The following is a 21,933-nucleotide window of genomic DNA, read 5'->3' on the forward strand; positions in this document are numbered from 1 at the left end:
GTGCCAGGCGCTGCCCAGACCCTGTCCAAGATCGGGGCCCCCTTGCATCAGGCGCTGCCCAGACCCAGTGAGACAGTCCTTGCCCCAAGCACTCCCAAGCCAGACAAAATGAGGTTCATTATCCCCATTGTACGGATGGGGAAACTGAGGCACAGAGCCAGGCCGTGACGTCACCGGGGGGCACAGCTGGGAATTGGACCCAGCTCAAGCAGCCGTTTGTAGCTTTCACTAACACCCCCCTCCCCACTTTTTACTGTGAAAAACAAACTGTCCGGCCGTCAATCAAAGCCAGGCCGGCCCCAAGCCCCGGCCCCCGTGACGCAGGTGAGCTCTGTCCCAGCAAGAACATGGGGAGGGACAGGCTGGAACAAACACCGCGTGTTGGCCAGAGATAAGGCGCCGGAGCGGCGCCGGGCTGGACCGGGCTGTTTACACCAAGCCCGGGGCCTCTTTGAAACAGCTGAATGGCGCGATCGTGGGGGTGGTAACGGAACGTCCCACTCAACGCCCCCAGCCCCACCCCCAACCCACGCACCAGTGTCGCCATATAGCTAGGAGTACACGCCTGCAGCCCCGGACACACTGCTCCATGCACATCCCTGCACACACACGACTACATGCATGCACACACACACGTACATTCCTGCATGCACCTCCCCCCAAATACAGGCACATCCCTGCACACACATGACTACACGCATGCACAGACGTACATTCCTGCATGCACCTCCCCCCCGAATACAGGCACATCCCTGCACAGGAACGACTACACGCATGCACACACATGTACATTCCTGCATGTACCTCTCCCCGAATACAGGCACATCCCTGCACACACACAACTACACGCATGCACACACATACATGTACATTCCTGCATGTACCTTCCCCCCAAATAAAGGCACATCCCTGCACAGGCACGACTACACACATGCACAGACGTACATTCCTGCATGCACCTCCCCCCCCCGAATACAGGCACATCCCTGCACAGGCACGACTACACACATGCACACACACATGTACATTCCTGCATGTACCTTCCCCCCAAATACAGGCACATCCCTGCACACACATGACTACACACATGCACAGACGTACATACCTGCATGCACCTCCCCCCCCGAATACAGGCACATCCCTGCACAGGCACGACTACACGCATGCACACACATGTACATTCCTGCATGTACCTCCCCCCGAATACAGGCACATCCCTGCACACACATGACTACATGCCTGCACACACACACACACCCCCATTCCTGCATGTACTTCCCCCCAAATACAGGCACATCCCTGCACACACATGACTACACGCATGCACACACACGTACATTCCTGCATGCACCTCTCCCCGAATACAGGCACATCCCTATATACACACGACTACACACATGCACACACACGTACATTCCTGCATGTACCTCCCCCCCAAATACAGGCACATCCCTGCACACACATGACTACATGCATGCACAAACACATGCACACTCCTACATGCACACACTCCCCCCGAATACAGGCACATTCCCTAACTGCACACGTGAACACATACACACATGAATGCAGTGACAGACACACTAGCACATGCACATCCCTGCACACACATGAATACACACATGCACAAACATGTGTACATTCCTGCACCTCCCCCACGAATACAGGCACATCGCTGCATGCATACATAAATATACACACACACACACACACACACACATGCATGTAGCCTCAGACATACTGGTATATACACATCCCTGCACACACATGACTACACGCCTGCAGACACGCGCAAAGACATGTGCCTCCTTGCATGCACCCATACCCCACCCCGAATACAGGCACATCCCTGCATGCACACCCATGAACATACACCCACACACACACACCCACACTCAGGCACATACAGCCTGGCATATAATCACACACATGTATTATTACGCACACACACAAACATACTCACGGGCTCCTTATAAGGTTAAACCATCAGCCACTGGGGACTTTGTCCAGCTTGGGGTTGGGGTCTAGCCCCAGCTCAGGGAAGGGGTGTGTGTGTCAGGACTCCTGGGTTCTATCCCCAGGTGACAAAGTGGGGCTGTTCTTAATGTTCCCTCTGAATACTGGGGGGGGGGCTCAGTTTCTGGCCGACCCTCTGGCGCCTGGCAACTAATGGCCAGGCCCTTCCCCCCCCCAAGGGGATGGTACAGGTGGGGGAGAACAAAGAAATCAGGTGACCACGTGGCCCGGGAGAGGAACTGAGCAGAGAGGAGGAGGGGCTGGAGGGGGTTCAGTTTGGGGCTGGCTGGGGACGAGGAGTGAGGGGCAGACGTGGGGGTCTGGCTCACTGCCCCCCAGAATGGACCCGGCCGAGGGGTCCGGCTCGCGGTACCTACAAGCTCTGTGTTAGACCCTGTTCCTGTCATCGAATAAACCTCTGTGTTACTGGCTGGCTGAGAGTCATGTGGGGGGGCAGGACCCGGTGGCCCCCCCAGGACCCCGCCGGGGCGACTCGCTGTGGGAAGCGCACGGAGGGGCAGAGGATGCTGAATGCTCCAAGGAGAGACCCAGGAGGTGAAGCCGTGGGAGCTTCTTGCCCTGGGGACAGGCTGCTCCAAGGGAGAGGAGGCTCCCCAGAGTCCTGCCCGGCTTGGTGGGGAGCAGCTCCAGAGCAGCGCCCGCGCCGCCCGGGGGCTCCGTGACACCCCGGCTGTGGGGAGTAGTGGGGGAGGGGAGGGGAGGGGAGGGGGGTCCGGACTCCTGGGTTCTATCCCCAGCTCTGAGCCGGGGGGCGGGGGAGCAGGACTCCTGGGTTCTAGCCTCAGCTCTGAAAGGGGGGGGCAGGGGGCAGGACTCCTGGGTTCTAGCCTCAGCTCTGAGTGCAGGGTGGTGGGGGGGCAGGACACCTGGGTTCTAGCCCCAGCTCTGGGAGAGGCCTCGGGGGCTAGTGGTTGGAGGGGGGATGGGCAGGGGCCAGAGACACTGGGGGGGAGGAGAGGACCCATATCAGCCATTCCCAGGACACTTCCCTCTCTCCCTGCTGCTTATCGCCCCCTCCCCATGCAGGATAATCCCCCCGCCCCCGCCCCAGGGGCTCCCGCCCATTTCCCCCATGGGGCCTGCCCGTTAACCCTTTCCAAGCTGGGACAGCAAGAAGAGATCGGGGGGCACCGTGGGCTGATGGACCCCCCTTGTCACCTCAGGGGTCACACTGGGGTTGGTGGGAGCCGGGATCACCAAGACTGGGGGGGGGTATTAGGGACCCCCCCTTAACAGGGGGGTGGTGGAAGGAATAAGGCTGGCTGGTTGCTAAGCAACTGCAGGGATTGGGGGGCAGGAAGCTAGTGGTGAGATGGGAGAGCCAGGTGGGGGGGCAGGGGCTTTGTGTGTGTGGGGGGGGTCCTCATGGCCTGATTCCCTCCCCCCGGCAGTGTTACAGATTCCAAAGGGGGGGTATTTACAGTTCAAAGGAGCCGTTTGATCTGGGACTGAGACACAGAGCCCCTGCGCATGCGCCCGTCACGTCATCCCTCTGTGCCTCAGTTTCCCCACCTGCCCAGTGGGGAGAGTGTTTCTTTAGCTTGTCAGCTCCGGGGCAGGGACTGTCTCTCAGTGGGTCCGGGCAGCGCCTGGCCCAAGGGGGCCCTGATCCCGGGCGGGGTCTGTGCAGCACCAGGCCCGAAGGGGGCCCTGACCCCGGACGCAGCCTGGAAGCGCAGCTGAGACGCTAACGAAGCTGCCTGGGGGGCTGTGGCAAAATGGGAAATTTCAGTAATATTTTCATGACGCTCACATGTGCCTCAGTTTCCCTCCGGACGTAGCCTTGCTCCCCAGCGGATGCGAAAGGGTTAAATCTGCTCTTGGCCCAGAGCAGGCACCTGGGGCTGGCTAGGGTGGACCCAGGGGCTGGTTCAAGCACCAGCTGGAGATTCCAAACAGCCAAGGGGAGCCCCCCCCGGACCCCCCATTAACACCCAGCAACCCAGCCCCGGCACCAGAACAAAGGGGTCAGGCCGGGGGTTCAGCGCTGCCCCCTTGGCCGGCCAAAGGGCAGAGCCAGAACGGTGCCCACGGCAGCTCTGCTGGGTCCATGCTCTGGCTTGGCCAGGCGGCCCCACGCGACCCCTCAGGGCCACCCGGGGGCCCCGCCGAGGCTGCGAGCAGGGGACTAATGAGCCAGGGCAGAGCCAGGGTCACATGGGGCCAAGGGGCGGCTGATCCCCCAAACGCCCGGCCTGGAGCAGCCCCTGTGGACCCACAGGCGCAGACCCTCAGCCCCACCCTCTGGGCTGGGAGCGGGTCCTGGGGGGCCGGGTCCCCCGTCCCCAGTGGGCATTGAATAAACTGGGGATCGTGCACCTGGTAGCACCCGCAATTCGCAGCCGATGGACCCGGCCCCCTGCCGCCGGGTGCCCCCCAGCGAGGGGCAGGGAGCCTGGCCTGGTGCCAGGGAGGCACCGCGGGCCAGAGAAACCCAGGGCACGGCCCTGCGCCAGCCAGCTGCAGAACCCGTCTGCCCCCCGTGTGATCTATGGGCCCTCCCCACGGGCACCCGCCTGCCCCGAGCCCCTCTGTCCATCCCTTCCCCCCCATCTGCCCCCATTCCCCCTCTGTCCATCCCTTCCCACCCCCACCCAGCCCCATGCCCCCTCTGTCCATCCCTTCCCCCCCACCTGCCCCATGTCCCCCACCCACCCCCATTCCCCCTCTGTCCATCCCTTCCCACCCCACCTGCCCCATGTCCCCCACCCACCCCCATTCCCCCTCTGTCCATCCCTTCCCACCCCTACCCAGCCCCCATCCATCCCTACCCACCCTCCACCTACCCCCATTCCCCCCATCCATCCCTTCCCACCCCACCCAGTCCCATGCCCCCCATCCATACCTACCCACCCCCACCTGCCCCATCAATCCCTTCGCAACCCTCACCCAGCCCCCATCTGTCCCTCCCCACGGGCACCCGCCTGCCCCGAGCCCCTGTCCATCCCTTCCCCCCCATCTGCCCCATGTCCCCCACCCACCCCCATTCCCCCTCTGTTCATCCCTTCCCCCCACCTGCCCCATGTCCCCCACCCGCCCCCATTCCTCCTCTGTCCATCCCTTCCCCCCCACCTGCCCCATGTCCCCACCCACCCCCATTCCCCCTCTGTCCATCCCTTCCCACCCCCACCTGCCCCCATTCCCCCTCTGTCCATCCCTTCCCACCCCCACCTGCCCCATGTCCCCACCCGCCCCCATTCCTCCTCTGTCCATTCCTTCCCCACCGACCTGCCCCATGTCCCCCTACCGCCCCCATTCCCCCTCTGTCCATCCCTTCCGAGCCCGACCTGCCCCAGGTCCCCCACCCGCCCCCATTCCCCCTCTGTCCATCCCTTCCCACCCCCACCTGCCCCATGTCCCCCACCCGCCCCCATTCCCTCTGTCCATAGCTTCCCACCCCATCTGCCCCATGTCCCCCACCCGCCCCCATTCCCCCTCTGTCTATCCCGACCCACCCCCACCCACCCCCAGTCCCCCAATCCATCCCTACCCACCCCCTACCTGCCCCCATTCCTCCATCCATCCCTTCCCAACCCCCATCTGTCCCTCCCCATGGGCACCCGCCTGCCCCATTCCCCCTCTGTTCATCCCTTCCCCCCCACCTGCCCCATGTCCCCCACCTGCCCCCATTCCCCCCATCCATCCCTACCCACCCCCCACCTGCCTCATACCCCCTCTATCCACCCCTCCCCAACCCCCACCCGGCCCGATGCCCTCCTCTATCCATCCCTTCCCACCCCCCACCTGCCCCAGGTCCCCCCTCTATCTATCCGGTGCCCGCTGCTGGCAGACCTGGGGCAGGGCTGTGCCGGGCAGGAAGCGGCTGCGGGACCCTGGGGATCTCTGGGGCTCGGACTCCCAGACGGGGTCCGTCGCCCCCTCCTAGCCCCGTGCTCCTCCCCCCCACAGTGGCCTGGGGGCGAGCCCAGCGTCAGCCGTAGCGAGGGGGACGTGGGACCCCAGGAGCCGACCCCCCAAGATCCGATCCTGCTGCAGCTCCAGGCCCCGGCCTGCTGGTGGGGGGTGACTGAGGGCCCAATTCTGGAGCGGGGGGGGGCACATCCGCCAAGGGCCCAATTGTGGGCTGGGGGGGGCTGAAGACACCTTGATCCTGGGGTTGCAAAGGGCCTGATCCTGCAGTGGGGACCCCCCACCCACCAACACACAAAGCTGCGGAGGGGAATGAGACGCCGACGCCCCCTCCCTGCCCCCGTCTGGGGGCTTCTGGCAGCTCCCCCCACACCCAGAGCGAGGCTCATCTCCCCAGCATTGTCACGGCAACCAGGGGGTGGGGCTGAAAACACAGCCGCACCCAGCCTAGAGCCCCACCAGCTCCCCAGCCGGGGCCCCCCAAGGGAGCCAGGGCCAGGGCCAGCTGCTGCCACTTAGTGGCCACTGGAGGGGGGCTCAACCAGCTGCAAAATCACTGGCCCCCCATTTCCACCCCCTGCAAAAACGGGCCTGCCCCAGATCCCCCCCGGGGGGGGGGGCAGAACAAACCCTCAGACCACGGTTTGCTCTGCTCAGGGGGGTTTATTGGAAAATCCAGGATTCAGAGCCCCCCCCCCCCAGCTGATTGGTGGGGAGCAGCGAGGGGGGAACCCCCAGCACAGACCCCACCCCTCAGCGGGGACCTCTCCCAGGAGCGCTGGCCCCTCCAGGCCCCCGTGGATCGCCTGCCCCCCAAACCCCTCTTCCTGGGAGCAGGGCAGCCCCCAGCACAGCCGATCCTAGCGTCTCCGGTGCCCCACGGCACGCGCCGCGCTCCTGGCTGCAGGGCGGGACGGGGGGCAGGCTGAGGGGGGGCCCCATACCCAGGGACTGACTGGGGGGGTGGGAATTGGGGGAGCCCAGCTGAGGCTTGTTTCCCCGATGGCGGGGTGGGGTGGTGTAGATCCCCAGGGTCCTGGCGACTTGGGGAGGGGCCAACAGCGGGTGCAGGGAGGAGCTGGACCTGCAGCCGGGGGGTGGGGGTGGGGGTGGGGGCTGGGGAATGAAGCAGGGGGCTCTGGGTGGAGATCAGGGGGGAGAGGCCGGGGGAGGCTGCCGGGGGGAGGTGCTAGGGGCTGGGAGGGAGGAGAGGGGGGAGCGTGGGGGGGTGCCCGGCCTGCAGGGTGCTAGGGGCGAAAAGGGCCCTTGGGGGGAGGGGAGTGGGGGCTCCGTGGTTAGGGCTGGGCTGGGGGGGAGGGGAGGGGGGGTTTTGTGGGCAGTGGTGGGTCGGGGGAGGCGGGGGCTGGGGGGGCCCTTCCGGCGCAGGACGAAGTCGAAGTTGGCGGCTGGATTCATGGCGTAGAAGGCGTTGGCCCCGTCAGGGATCAGCAGCTCTGGGGGGGTCGGAGGAGAGTGTGAGGGGGGCACAATGGTACTGAAGACCCCCCAGCTGGTCCTTGTCTCCCCCTGCCCCTCCCCCAACACCTCCCCTCCTCCCCCCATGCCCTGATACCCCCCCACCTTTCCCCCACCTGTGACACTTCCCCTCCCCCATACCCTGATACCCCCCATGTGCTCCCCCCACCTGGTCCTCTGCTCCAGCAACACCCCCTGCTCCTCCCCCCACACCTCCCCTCTCCCCATGCCCTCACCCCCCCCCACCTTCCCCCCACCTGTGACACCTCCCCTCCCCCCACCTTGCCCTCTGCTCCCCGTCCCAGCCGGGCCCCCCTCACCTCTGCCGCCCCCCAGCAGCTGCAGGAGCTGGAAGGCTCCGGGCGGGGTCCCGTCCAGGCCGTGTTTCTGGAGGCCGCGCAGCACCACGGCCGGGGTCTTGTCCTGGCTGGTCAGCTGGGGGGCCGGAGGGGGGCACAGGATCAGGGTGGGGGAGGGGGCAGCACAAGCAGGGGTGGGGGTGGGGGAGCATGCAGGATGGGGAGGGTACAGGGCAGCAATGGGGATGGGGCGGGGCCAGCCCCAGCCCCGCCCCCCACAGGCAGGACCCCCCCCAGCCCCCCTCACCAGGATGCTCCTGTAGAGGTTGCCGTGGGCATTGTCCATGCTGACCCGCACGATGCACGAGTCCGCCCCCTGCTGGTTGTACAGGGGCGAGCCGGGGCGGCGGGCGAGGGGGGAGGGCGGCTCCTCGGGGGGGCAGGTGCTCACCGGCAGCTCCAGCAGGCTCTGGGCGCGGGGGGGGGGGGAGGGGGGCGGGGAATGGGAGATGGTGAGCAATCAGGGAGAGAACCCAGGAGTCCCCACCAGCTCTAACCACTGCACCCCACTCCCCTCCCAAAGCGGGGATAGAACCCAGGAGTCCGGGCTCCCAGCCCCGCCCTCCCTGCCAGCTCTAACCACTGCACCCCACTCCCAAAGCGGGGATAGAACCCAGGAGTCCAGGCTCCCAGACCCACCCTTCCCCCCAGCTCTAACCACTGCACCCCACTCCCCTCCCAAAGCGGGGACAGAACCCAGGAGTCCGGGCTCCCAGCCCCGCCCTCCCTGCCAGCTCTAACCACTGCACCCCACTCCCAAAGCGGGGATAGAACCCAGGAGTCCAGGCTCCCAGACCCACCCTCCCCCCCAGCTCTAACCACTGCACCCCACTCCCCTCCCAAAGCGGGGATAGAACTCAGGTGTCCGGGCTCCCAGCCCCGCCCTCCCTGCCAGCTCTAACCACTGCACCCCACTCCCCTCCCAAAGCGGGGACAGAACCCAGGAGTCCGGGCTCCCAGCCCCGCCCTCCCCCCCAGCTCTAACCACTGCACCCCACTCCCCTCCCAGAGCGGGGAGAGAACCCAGGAGTCCGGGGTTCCCCCCTCCCCCTGCTCTAATCACTGGAGCCCAGTGGACACTGGCCTTTGCACTGGCCCAGCTCAGCCCACCCCCAGCTACCCCGGCAGCCCCCCGGCATCCCACGGTACCTTGCCAAGGGGCCCCCCCATCTCCGGGGAGCAGGGGGCACTGGGCCCCTCATCGGCTTCGCAGCTGCTGCCGGTGCCCGCGGGCGAGATGCTGCCCTTGGCGGAGGGCAGACGGGGGGGCAGGGCCTCGGCCCCCAGCAGGAGCCTGAGGGGAGATGGGGGTGAGGGCTGGGGGAGGGCGAAAAGAGAACCTGCCCCCCAGACATCTCCATCCCTCTCCAGATGCCAATTCCACCCTCCCAGAGCGAGACGCCCCCCAGCACCCACCTCCTCCCCCCAGTACCCACGGACCCCCTGCCCCTCCCCCACATGCATGTGGGAAACCTGGTCATAGTTTTATGACCACTAGGCGTGCCTCAGTTTCCCCACTGATTCTGCCTGACCAGCCGCTAGTGCCAGGGGAATGACCCCCAGAGGAGAGGGGAGTGAGGCCTGGCCTAGGGCTGCCCCATGGCGCCCCCAGGATCGACCCCTCTGGGCAGGGGATGCGGGAAGCCGACGGGACCCCCCATGGGAAACTGAGGCAGGCTGGGCACAGGCAGCGCCATCCCCACGCCCCCCAGGCAGGGCTCCCGGCTCCCGGGGGGGCTGCTCACAGGCAGACGGACGCGGCTGGACAGACCATTGGGATCGTCCCGTCCGGCCTTTCGGAGAGCCCAGGTCCCCCGGCCGCGGCACGGCGCTGATGGGGGCTCCCAGCTGCAGGGGGGCCGGGGGGGCGGGGTAACTCCTGAGCTGGGGGGGCGACTGCCGAGCTGGGGGGGCCGGGGTAACTCCCGAGCTGGGGGGGCGACTGCCGAGCTGGGGGCGACTTACGAGCTGAAGCGTTTGCTGAGGCTGCGTTTGACGCGGGGTGAGTTGGGGCAGGAGTCGGCTGGGGGCTCAATGAGCCACGAGACCCGGTAGCTGGGGGGGGGGATGGGGGGTTAGCGAGTGTCCGTCCTGCCCCCCCCCTTCTGCGGCTACTTCGCTCCTTCCATCGTGGAGGGGGAGGCTCCAGGCAGCTCCCCACGTGATGCCCCACTGCCCCCCCACTGACCCCCGGCCTCTCTCCTGCCCCCCGCCCCACCTCCCTACTGCCCCCAGCCTCTCCTGCCCCCCCTCACTGCCCCCTACCCCGCCTCCCTACTGCCCCCCAGCCTCCCTACTGCCCCCCCCCCACTGCCCCCGGCCTCTCTCCTGCCCCCCTCACTGCCCCCTACCCCGCCTCCCTACTGCCCCCAGCCTCTCTTCTGCCCCCTCCCCCACCTCCCTACTGCCCCCCCTCACTGACCCCCGACCTCTCTCCTGCCCCCCTCAGTGTCCTCTCTCCTGCCCCCCCTCACCACCGGCCCCCTCTAGCCCCTCCTCTGCCCCCCACTGCACTCCCTGCTCACTGACCACCTCCCACCTCCCACCTGCCCCGCCACTGCGACCCCCGAGCCCCCCGGGTACCTCTGCTCCTCGGCGAGCCGGCCGTGGCGCTGGAAGGCGGCCAGCACGGGGGGGTTGGGGCGCAGGGCGTAGCCCCGGCACGACGCCTGCAGCTGCTGGATCCGCAGCAGGATCTCGGCCTCCTGGGCCCAGAGACGGGGTTCAGGGCCCCGCTCCCGTCCCCCCCATCCTCCCGCCCCCCCCCCCATCCTCCCGCCCCCCAGCTCCCGTCCCCCCCATCCTCCCGCCCCACAGCTCCCGTCCCCCCCAATCCTCCCGCCCCACAGCTCCCGTCCCCCCCCATCCTCCCGCCCCCCCAGCTCCCGTCCCCCCATCCTCCCGCCCCCCCAGCTCCCGTCCCCGCCATCCTCCTCCTGCCCCCCCAGCTCCCGTCCCCGCCATCCTCCTCCTGCCCCCCCAGCTCCCGTCCCCACCCATCCTCCCGCCCCCCAGCTCCCATCCCCCCCATCCTCCCGCCCCACAGCTCCCGTCCCCCCAATCCTCCCGCCCCGCAGCTCCCGTCCCCCCCAATCCTCCCGCCCCACAGCTCCCGTCCCCCCCCAGGCTCCCGCCTCCCCAGCTCCCGTCCCCCCCAATCCTCCCGCCCCACAGCTCCCGTTCCCGCCAACCTCCTCCTGCCCCCACAGCTCCCGTCCCCCCCAATCCTCCCGCCCCACAGCTCCCGTCCCCCCCACATCCTCCCGCCCCCCCAGCTCCCGTCCCCCCCACATCCTCCCGCCCCCCCAGCTCCCATCCCCCCAATCCTCCCGCCCCCCCCAGCTCCCGTCCCCCCCAATCCTCCCGCCCCACAGCTCCCGTCCCCGCCATCCGCCTCCTGTCCCCCCAACTCCCATCCTGCCCCGCCACCCGCCTCCTGCCCCCACAGCTCCCGTCCCCCCCCATCCTCCCGCCCCACAGCTCCCGTCCCCCACATCCTCCCGCCCCACAGCTCCCGTCCCCCCAATCCTCCCGCCCCACCGGTTCTGTCCCCCCTAATCCTCCCGCCCCACAGCTCCCGTCCCCCCAATCCTCCCGCCCCACAGCTCCCGTCCCCGCCATCCGCCTCCTGTCCCCACAGCTCCCGTCCCCCCCAATCCTCCCGCCCCATAGCTCCCGTCCCCCACATCCTCCCGCCCCACAGCTCCCGTCCCCCCAAATCCTCCCGCCCCACCGCTCCCCTCCCCCCCACATCATCCCGCCCCCCAGCTCCCATCCCCCCCACATCCTCCCGCCCCACAGCTCCCGTCCCCCACATCCTCCTCCTGTCCCCCCAACTCCCGTCCTCCCTGCCCCCCCAGCCTCCCGCCTCCCCAGCTCCTGTCCCCACAGCTCCAGTCCTCCCCGCCCCCCACATTCTCCCGCCCCACAGCTCCCGTCCCCCCAATCCTCCCACCCCACAGCTCCCATCCCCGCCATCCGCCTCCTGTCCCCCAGCCTCCCGCCCCCCCACAGCCTCCCATCCTGTCACCCCCCAGCTCCCATCCCCCCGCAGCCTCCCATCCACTCCCCGTGCCCCCCAGCTCCCATCCCGCCACCGCAGGCCTCCTGTCCTCCATCCCCGCCATCCACCCCCCCCAGCTTCCTGTCCCCCACCCCCCCAGCCCCCTTCCCATCCCCCCCCAGCTCCCATCCCCTGACCCTCCCCCCCAATTTCTCCCACCAACAGATCAGAGATCTCAGGAGTCCTGACTCCCAGCCCCTCCCCCCCCCCACTCCCCTCTGCTCTCCCAGGGTCCCGGCCAGCCCCCCTCCCCCCACTCACCTTCCGCCTCTTTTCAAAGTTGATGAGCCCACCCTGGGGGGGAATCAGAGAGAGAACAGTGAGGGGGTTGGGCCCCCCAGTGGTTACCCCAGGAAGGGGCTGGCACTGGGGGAGGGGTCCCGGCCCCCGGGGGCAGGATGTGCACAAGAGCCTCTGGGGGTCTCGGGGGAAGAGCAGCTCGGCCCTAGGGGGCCCCTGAGATGGGCGCTGGGGGGGTGGCACAGCGAGGGTGTGAGCCTGGGACCCCCAGCCCCCTCGACTCACCTCCAGGAAATCCGGCAGCGCCGTGTCCAGCATCACCAGATCCGTCAGGAAGGTGCCAAGGTACGGGACAGTGCCCGGGGGGGGCGCCTGGGGTGGGAGGGTCCGGGTCACCCACACGGCTCTGCCGGTGCCCCTCACTCCCGACTCGCAGCCCCCCCGTTATCCCTCCCCACCCCCCACCCTGAGCTCTGCCGGTGCCCCTCACTCCCGACTCGCAGCCCCCCGTTATCCCTCCTCACCCCCCACCCTGAGCTCTGCCAGTGCCCCTCACTCCCGACTCGCAGCCCCCCGTTATCCCTCCTGACCCCCACCCTGAGCTCTGCCGGTGCCCCTCACTCCCGACTCGCAGCCCCCCCGTTATCCCTCCCCACCCCCCACCCTGAGCTCTGCCGGTGCCCCTCACTCCCGACTCACAGCCCCCCCGTTATCCCTCCTGACCCCCACCCTGAGCTCTGCCGGTGCCCCTCACTCCCGCCTCGCAGCCCCCCCGTTCTCCCTCCTCACCCCCCACCCCCAGTTCTGCCAGTGCCCCTCACTCCCGACTCGCAGCCCCCCCGTTATCCCTCCCCACCCCCCACGCCGAGCTCTGCCAGTGGCCCCCAGTCCCCACCCGCAGCCCAGCAGGTGCCCCTCACTCCCGACCCGCAGCCCTGCAAGGCCCTAGACCCTGGCCGGGTCCCATCGCTCACCACTGGCTTCTCTGGGGGATTCAGTTTCTGAGTCGCTTTGCGGGCGACGCGGGGGCTGGGGGCTCCCTCGGGGACGCCCTGGGCAGCATCTCCCTGTGCAGAGGGACGGGACCGGCAGGGCCCAGCGCAAAGAAATCATTGATGGGAGCCTGCAGTACATGGAGTGAAATCCCACTTCTGGGGGCACGGTGCCCCCCTGGTGCCCCCCCATCCCCTGCAGCACAATATCCCCCGGTGCCCCCTGCCCTACACCCCTGGTAAGCCCCCCACCCTGCCCCCACAGCATGGCACCCCCAGCAAGCCCCCTGCTCACCAAGGCCCCCCGCCCCCTGCTGAGCCCCCTGCCCCCAAAGCATGGCACCCCCCCAGCAAGCCCCCCACCTTTCACCGAGCCCCCTCACTCCCTGGGGCACAGCACCCCATAGCATGGCCCCAGCGCCAGGTACCTGCAGCAGGATTTCCCGGCAGCTCAGGTGATTCTTGTCATCGGAGAAGATCTGCGAGAGCTTCCGGAAGATGCCCATGGTGTCCCTGGGGGCAGGACAGGACCGAGCTCTGTCCATGCATGCACCCCTAATCCCCATCCCTGCACCCCCAATCCCCACCCCCACCCAGCCCGGTACCCCCAATCCCCATCCCCACCCGCCCCGGCACCCCCCAATCCTCAGCCCCTGATCCTCATCCCCATCGGCCCCGCATCCTCAACCCTCAGCCTCCGATCCCTGCCCCCACCCGCCCCGGCACCCCCAATCCTCAGCCCCTGATCCCTGCCCCCACCCACCCCGGCACCCCCAATCCTCAGCCCCTGTCATAAACATAAAGGGAAGGGCAACAGCCCTCCTGTGTACAATACTATAAAATCCCTCCTGGCCAGAGGCACAAAATCCTTTTACCTGTAAAGGGTTAAGAAGCTCAGGTAACTTGGCTGACACCTGACCCAAAAGGACCAATAAGGGGACAAGATACTTTCAAATGAGAGGGGGGCCGGGGGGGGGTTGTTTTGTGTGTCTGTTCTGTGTGTTTGCGGAGACAGATCAAGAGAAATCCAACCCCTCTTGAGTTAGCAGGTATTTAGCAAGGAAACGCCTTATATTAGCTTTTGTTTTGGCTTGTGATTTTCTCTGTGCCGAGAGGGAGGTTTAGCCCCGTTTTCTCATTTTGTAACTTTAAAGTTTTGCCCAGAGGGAAACCCTCTGCTGATCGCCTGTGAGGTTCCCTTCCAGTCCAGTCGTCCAGAGATGCTCCAGTCACCGTTTTTCTTTCTAATAAAGTTCTGGTTTTTTAATAATCTGACTGGGTTTTTTAGTGTCCGAAAAACCCAGGGCTGATCTGGGCTTGTTTATTCTCCAGCCTCCCCAGGAAAGGGGGTGAAGGGGCTTGGGGGATATTTTGGGGAAATCAGACTCCAAGTCGTCCTTTCGATGATTCTTTGTTTGAATCGCTTGGTGGTGGCAGCAGTTACCTAATCTGAGGACAAGGGAAGGATTTGTGCCTTGGGGAGTTTTTAACCTAAGCTGGTAGAAATAAGCATAGGGGGTATTTCATGCGGGTCCCCACATCTGTACCCCAGAGTTCAGAGTGGGGAGGGAACCCTGATAACCCTCTATCTCCACCCCCATCTCCCCCAAACCTCAACCCCCAATTCCCACCCCCATCTCCCCCAAACCTCAACCCCCAATCCCCACCCCCAGCACCTCCAATCCTCAATCCCCAATCCCGGCACCCACCTATCCCTGGTTCCTGCACCCTCCTGACACTATCCCCACCCCGGCACCCTGATCCTCTCACCACCCTATTCCTGTCCCACCCACCTCCACCCACTGAACCCCATCCTGGCAGCCTCCCCAGCATGTCCTGACCCCTCCAGGGTCACCGGGACCCTCTGGACCCCACTCCCCACCGTGAGCCCCAACCCAAGAGCACTGGCTCTTGGGGGCAAGTCCCGCCCTCTGGAAGGCGGGACTTCCTGGATTAGCCCTGGCCATCCCAGCCATGCCTTCGGGGGGCGCTGGTCAGATTGCATGGAGCCAAACTCACCCCCAAGCTCCGCCCGCCAAGCCAAAGGGGGGCAGGGTGTGAGACAGCCCCCGCCCCCTCCATTCAGCCCCCAGCTCTCACCGGCTGACGGCAGCCCAGGTCCTCTTGAGCCGGTGCACGGGGCTGGACTGCAGGGCGGAGATCACGGCTCGCAGGGAGGAGAAGTTACGCAGAACGCAGCAGTGCTGGGGGGGAGGAGAGTCAGTGGGATCCAGCTTCCCCCCCCGCCCCGAGATCTACGCCGCAACCCTCCACAAGTCCAGTTACTACTGGACTCCATCCCCCAACCCCTGCTGGCCTGGATCCCCCCAACCTCCCATAAGTGCCCCTCACCTTCCCCCACACCTCACTGGGCCCCCTCGGCCCTGCCCCCCACCCCACCCCCTCAGCTGTCCCCTGCCCCCACCTGGGCGATGGCCACCCACTTCTCCAGCAGCCGGGCTCTCTGCGGCGCACGGAGCTGCACGTCACCCAGCACCGAGGCGACGACGCAGCTGGTGACGGCGTTGAACTGGGCCACGGTGGCGCGGACGCTGGGCGCTGCCCCCTCGCGGTCCCGCTGCGACCACACGCAGCCCAGGCAGTGGAAGGGCCGCACCTGCATGAACAGCTCCTGGGGGGGAAGAGGGAGTGGGGGAGGGCCCATGCTCTATGCCCGGACACAGCAAAGGAACAGAACCCAGGAGTCCTGGCTCCCAACCCTCCCGCTCTAGCCACTAGACACCACTCCCCTCCCAGAGCTGGGGAGAGAACCCAGGAGTCCTGGCTCCCAGCCCCTCCCTGCTCTAACCACTAGACCCCACTCCCCTCCCAGAGCTGGGGAGAGAACCCAGGAGTCCTGGCTCCCAGCCCCTCCCTGCTCTAACCACTAGACCCCACTCCCCTCCCAGAGCTGGGGAGAGAACCCAGGAGTCCTGGCTCCCAACCCTCTTGCTCTAGCCACTAGACCCCACTCCCCTCCCAGAGCTGGGGAGAGAACCCAGGAGTCCTGGCTCCCAGCCCCTCCCTGCTCTAACCACTAGACCCCACTCCCCTCCCAGAGCTGGGGAGAGAACCCAGGATTCCTGCCCCTCGGGCCCCCTGCCCTAACCACTGGGCTATGCTCTCTTGGGTGATCTGGCCCCGCTCCCCCAGCCCCCCACTTACTATGTCCATTAGCGTCAGCTGCTCGGCCACTTCCTCCACACTGAACGACAGGAGATCGGGGGACTCCCCGCAGCCCTCTGGCCCCCCCTCGCCCCCCAACACCAGCGGACCATCCCCAGGGGATTCACAGCCTGCAGGGGAGACAGCGCAGGGCATCAGACCCGCCGGCTGCACAGGGGCCTGCGAGGGGGACAGGCGCTGAGGGGTTCCAGCCAAGGGATGGGCGGAGGAGGGGCTAAGATGGACAGGCAGAGGAGGGGCTGTAGCCAGGGGACTGGTGGTGGTGGTGGAAGAGCCAGGAGGGGGACAGATGCTGGGGGGTTGTAGCTGGGGGACAGGTGGAGGTGGGGGTTGTAGCTGGGGGTGAGGGGGACAGGCGGAGGGCGGGAATTGTAGCCAGGGGACAGGCAGAGACGAAAGTTGTAGCCAGGGGACAGGCGGAGGCAGAGGACAGGTGGAGGTGGGGGTTGTAGCCAGGGGACAGGTGGAGGCAGGGGACAGGTGGAGGCAGGGGACAGGCGGAGACGGTGGTTGTAGCCAGGGGACAGGCGGAGGCAGGGGACAGGCAGAGGTGGGGGTTGTAGCCAGGGGTCAGGCAGAGGAAGAGGACAGGTGGAGGTGGAAGTTGTAGCCAGGGGACAGGCGGAGGCAGGGGACAGGCGGAGGCGGTGGTTGTAGCCAGGGGACAGGCGGAGGCAGGGGACAGGCGGAGGCGGTGGTTGTAGCCAGAGGACAGGCGGAGGTGGGGATTGTGGCCAGGGGACAGGCGGAGGCAGGGGACAGGCGGAGTTGGAAGTTGTAGCCAGGGGACAGGCGGAGGCAGGGGTTGTAGCCAGGGGACAGGCGGCAGCAGGGGGTTGTAGCCCAGAGTCTCTTACTCTCAGGCTCCGCCTGTTCATCTCCCGGCTCCTCCTGGAAGCTCTGCAGTAGCCCTTCGGCCCGCGCACACCCCTCTGAGCCCGGGACCGCCTGGCGCAGGTAGCCATGGAGCTGGCGCAGGCTGGGGTGCTGGGGGGGCTCCCGGAAATCCTCAGGGTGATCACGCAGCCAGAGCTCCAGCACCTGCAGCACAGCGCTGGGGGGGTGGGGGAGGGTCAGTCCTGGCAAGACCGGACTTCAGGGTTCTCACCCCGCAGCTTCCCCAGAGACCAGCCCCCAGGGCTCCCCTGTCGGGGGTGGGGGGAGCCCAGAGACCAGCCCCCAGGGCTCCCCTGTCAGGGGTGGGGGGATCCGAGCGTGTCCCCCGGGCTCACCTGTCAGGGGAGGGGGGGATCCCAGCACCCCCCCCCGGGCTCACCTGTCAGGGGTGGGGGGATCCCAGCACCCCCCCAGACTCACCTGTCGGGGGTGGGGGAATCCCAGCGCCCCCCCGGACTCACCTGTCGGGGGTGGGGGGAGCCCAGCACCCCCCCAGACTCACCTGTCGGGGGTGGGGGGAGCCCAGCACCCCCCCAGACTCACCTGTCGGGGGTGGGGGGAGCCCAGCACCCCCCCAGACTCACCTGTCGGGGGTGGGGGGAGCCCAGCGCCCCCCCGGGCTCACCTGTCAGGGGGGGGGATCCCAGCACCCCCCCCGGACTCACCTATCGGGGGAGGGGGGAATCCCAGCGCCCCCCCCCCCGGCTCACCTGTCGGGGCCCAGCGGCAGCAGCAGCTCCAGCACGCGGCCGGGGGTGGCGAAGGCGCGGTAGGTGGCCAGGAAGCTGGGGAGGTAGCCAGGGTCGCTCTCTGCACTGGCCGAGACCAGGCCTCTCACCAGCTGGGGCAGGGTCCCGGCGCGCAGCCGGCGCAGCTTGCAGGTGCGGTACTGCACGAAGGGGCAGGGGGGGCTGGCTCCGGCCTGCAGGGGGGGGGAGATGGATGGAGTGTGAGAGAGAGAGAGAGAGAGAGAGAGGGGGTGGATGGGGATAGATAGATAGATAGATAGATAGATAGAGGGGGTGGATGGAGATAGATAGATAGATAGATAGATAGATGGGGATAGATAGATAGATAGATAGATAGATGATGGGGGGGTGGATGGGGATAGACAAGTATGGAGAGATTGAGACAGAGGGAATAGAAGGAATAATTACATCACCCCAGCCTCTTCCCCTCCTGCAGGACCCCAAAAGGGTCCACTGGCCTGAGATGCAGCCACCTCTGGGGTGGGGCCCGGGGGCTGTTTATACAGAGACCCCTCGCCCGGCACTGAGCTGCAGCCACCTCTGGGGTGGGGCCCGGGGGCTGTTTATACAGAGACCCCTGGCCCGGCGCTGAGCTGCAGCCACCTCTGGGGTGGGGCCGGGGGCTGTTTATCCAGGGACCCCTTGCCCGGCACTGAGCTGCAGCCACCTCTGGAGCGGAGCCCAGGGGCTGTTTATACAGAGACCCCTCGCCCAGTGCTGAGCTGCAGCCACCTCTGGGGCGGAGCCCAGGGGCTGTTTATACAGAGACCCCTCACCCGGCGCTGAGCTGCAGCCACCTCTGGGGCGGAGCCCAGGGGCTGTTTATACAGAGACCCCTCGCCCGGCGCTGAGATGAAGCCACCTCTGGGGTGGAGCACAGGGGCTGTTTATACAGAGACCCCTCACCCGGCGCTGAGCTGCAGCCACCTCTGGGGCGGAGCCCAGGGCTGTTTATAACAACGCTGGCAGCGGATTAGGTCCGGAGGTGAAGAATTCCAGCTCGGAGAGAAAATGAGCCAAAGTCCCAGCACAGCGCCCCCTGCTGGCCCCCGCCCCGCTCCCTGCAGCACCAGGTACCCTCCCCCAGGCAGGCGCTGGCTAGGTCCAGCCCCCTTGGCTCAGGCGAGCTGTCGGGCCCCTGGCGGAGCCCCCCGTACCAGCGGGCAGGGTCCCCCGTGGGCCGCAGGCTCCGCCCTCACCCGCTGCAGGGTGACGCTGTAGATGGCCCCGTCCTCCACCTCTTCACCCCACTGCTGGAGGGGCTCCTGCGGGGGGAGAACAGACCAGGCCATGGGCCCGGCCAGCCCCCAACACCCAGCGATGGGGCTGGGGCGCTGGGAGCCGGGCCTCCTGGGCTCTGTCCCCAGTTCTGGGAGGACAGTGGGATCTAGTGGTTAGAGGGGGCGGGGCTGGGAGCCGGGACTCCTGGGTTCTCTCCCCGGCTCTGCCACAGACGGGTTTCCCCTGGGGGGGGGGTGAGGATTAAGGGGGCCCCTCACCCCACCCCCGGTGCAGCCATCAGCCTGGGGTGCTGGCAGCTCTGGGGCTGAAGGATGGTGCTGCAGTGCGGCTCCCTCCCTGCAGGCAGCCCCCGGCACGCCACCGCCCCCTACAGGTGGGTGCTGAATCCACATCCCTAGAGAACGGAGGGAGAAACTGAGGCACGAAGCTGCTTTGGAAGCGACTAGAACTCGGGAGTCCGGACTCCCAGCCCCCTGCTAAAGGGGGGAGGAGCAGGGGCCACCCACCCCCACGGGGGGGGGGAGAAGCGGGCGTGGCATGTGGGGGGGGGCAGAGCACTCTGCGGCTCCGGCTACCCTGAACAACCCCCCATTTAAGGAGCCGGAGCGGAGCCGCCCAACCGGTCCAGCAGGGTCGGCCTCCCCCAGCCCCACCTCCACAAGGGGCCCTGCTGCCCCCCCGCCCCACCCCCCAGCCCAGCTGGTGGGGGGGGGCTGCCATCCCAGTAGCCGCAAGTCGGGTTCTCCCCCCCAGCTCGGGGATGTGGGGCTGGCGTCCGGCACCCTGATCCCCATGGGCCGCGGCCGCCTGGGAAGGGGGGTGAGGTCCCCAATCCCCCCGAGCTGCCCCCACCCCACCATGCCCGTTCGGTGCCCCTCGTTCGCGGTGAGCTGGGGGGGGTCTCGACCCAGGCCCCAGCAGGGGAGGTGCCCCCCGGACACAAAGCGCCCCCCCCTCCCGGGCACCCGGCGCCCCCCTCCCCCCCGGGCACCCAGCGCCCCCTTCCCACCCACCCCCGGGCACCCAGCGCCCCCCGGGCAGCCATGTGCCCCCCGCTCGCAGCCCAGCCGAGGGGCCGCCCCCCAGGGCCGATGTCTCTGCCGGGCGGGGGTTCGGGCCCCGGGCGCGGCGTTACCATCGGGCGCTCCGCCGCCGGGGCTGGATCGCGGTGTCCGCCCTTGACTCGGCGGCGCCGGGAAGGTCTCTCGGCTGCAGCCCCGGGGGAGGGGCCAGGCCGCCGGGGGGGCCGCGCAGCTGGGGCACAAGGGGCCCCTCCCCCCATCCAAGGGGTGGGGGCGGGAGAGCGGCGCAGGGCGCGCCTGGGACATGGAGTCCCGGCCTGAGACCCAGCCGCCCCCGGGGAGGGGACATGGGGCGCTCAGTGGGGAGGCTCAGCCCCCTGGAGGGGGCCAGGAGTGGGGCAGCCGGGGGGACTGAGAGCTGGGGGAGGACAGGCTGCAGGGCAAAGTCTAGTAGTTGGGGGAGGGGAGTGCGGGGAGCCAGGACTCCTGGGTTCTCTCTGTGGGCGCAGCAGGGGCTGGGGCAGGACGCGGGCAGGTCTCCCCTGGTCAGAACTCGGGGGCACCTGAAACCCCACTGGCCCCATCTCGCCTTCCTCCGCCTCCAGGCAGGGGAGCAGGGCTGAGGTGGGGGTCCCAGGGGTGGCCAGCAGGGGGCTGCGGGTCGGGAGTGAGGGGCACCGGCAGGGCTGAGGTGGGGGTCCCAGGGGTAGCCAGCAGGGGCTGCGGGTCGGGAGTGAGGGGCACCGGCAGGGCTGGGGGGGCCCCAGGGGTGGGCAGCAGGGGCTGCGGGTCGGGAGTGAGGGGCACCGGCAGGGCTGAGGTGGGGGTCCCAGGGGTGGGCAGCAGGGGCTGCGGGTCAGGAGTGAGGGGCACCAGCAGGGCTGAGGGGGGGGTCCCAGGGGTGGGCAGCAGGGGCTGCGGGTCGGGAGTGAGGGGCACCGGCAGGGCTGGGGGGGTCCCAGGGGTGGGCAGCAGGGGCTGCGGGTTGGGAGTGAGGGGCACCGGCAGGGCTGAGGTGGGGGTCCCAGGGATGGGCAGCAGGGGCTGCGGGTCGGGAGTGAGGGGCACCGGCAGGGCTGGGGGGGTCCCAGGGGTGGGCAGCAGGGGCTGCGGGTCGGGAGTGAGGGGCACCAGCAGGGCTGAGGTGGGGGTCCCAGGGGTAGCCAGCAGGGGCTGCGGGTCGGGAGTGAGGGGCACCGGCAGGGCTGAGGTGGGGGTCCCAGGGGTAGCCAGCAGGGGCTGCGGGTGGGGAGTGAGGGGCACCGGCAGGGCTGAGGTGGGGGGAGCCCAGAGCTGCAATCTGTGGTTGACACTGAATGGGGGGGGGGGAGGAGCTTGGCCGAGGCTGGGGGAGCGGCCGGGAGCAGATGCCCCCTGGGGGTCACAGCTCTGGCAATCGGGGCGGGGGGCAGGACACGGGCTGAGGGGGGCATGTCCCAGTGGGCCCCGCGCCCCAGGGCCGCTCGCTGCCCGGCGGGGCCCCACTCCCGTCCCCACTTCGCCACAGCTGATCCCCCTGGCCAGCCTCTCCTGAGGGGCAGGGGGTGATTTGGGGGTACAGCCGCCTGGCCCCCCAGTTCCCTTCCAGCCTGGCCTCCTCTCTCTGGCTGTGCCCCCGCCAGTGCTGCCCCGGGGCTGGGCTCACGCTGGGCGTGGGACACTCCTGCCCCCGCTCCCAGGGGCACTCGCCCGGCAGCACGGAGCCGGGGGCAGAGCCGCCACGAGCCCCCCTTGCTGACAGGGGAAACTGAGGCGCGGGGGGGGGAGCTGGGCACACGGGCTCTCAGATCAGAGCCTGGG

At 68.0% G+C, this 21,933-nt stretch overlaps 1 protein-coding gene across 1 annotated transcript; it reads right to left on the reverse strand.

Annotated features, from left to right (window-relative positions):
• Positions 1–7,056: 7,056 nt before the first annotated feature.
• RGL3 (ral guanine nucleotide dissociation stimulator like 3) lies at positions 7,057–20,509 on the reverse strand. Its single transcript, XM_044995240.1, has 17 exons — positions 20,247–20,509; positions 19,027–19,134; positions 17,831–18,042; positions 17,081–17,277; positions 16,203–16,333; positions 15,463–15,669; positions 15,138–15,241; positions 13,466–13,550; positions 13,020–13,112; positions 12,331–12,417; positions 12,067–12,099; positions 10,326–10,447; positions 9,708–9,797; positions 8,892–9,036; positions 7,990–8,151; positions 7,704–7,818; positions 7,057–7,361 (listed from the first exon to the last, which is right to left on the reverse strand). Exons 1-17 carry the CDS (start codon positions 20,391–20,393, stop codon positions 7,057–7,059), a joined length of 2,343 nt encoding a protein of 780 aa, XP_044851175.1. The 5' UTR covers positions 20,394–20,509.
• Positions 20,510–21,933: the final 1,424 nt, after the last annotated feature.

The sequence above is a fragment of the Mauremys mutica genome, chromosome 20 (genome assembly GCF_020497125.1).
Source record: "Mauremys mutica isolate MM-2020 ecotype Southern chromosome 20, ASM2049712v1, whole genome shotgun sequence".
NCBI lineage: Eukaryota > Metazoa > Chordata > Testudines > Geoemydidae > Mauremys > Mauremys mutica.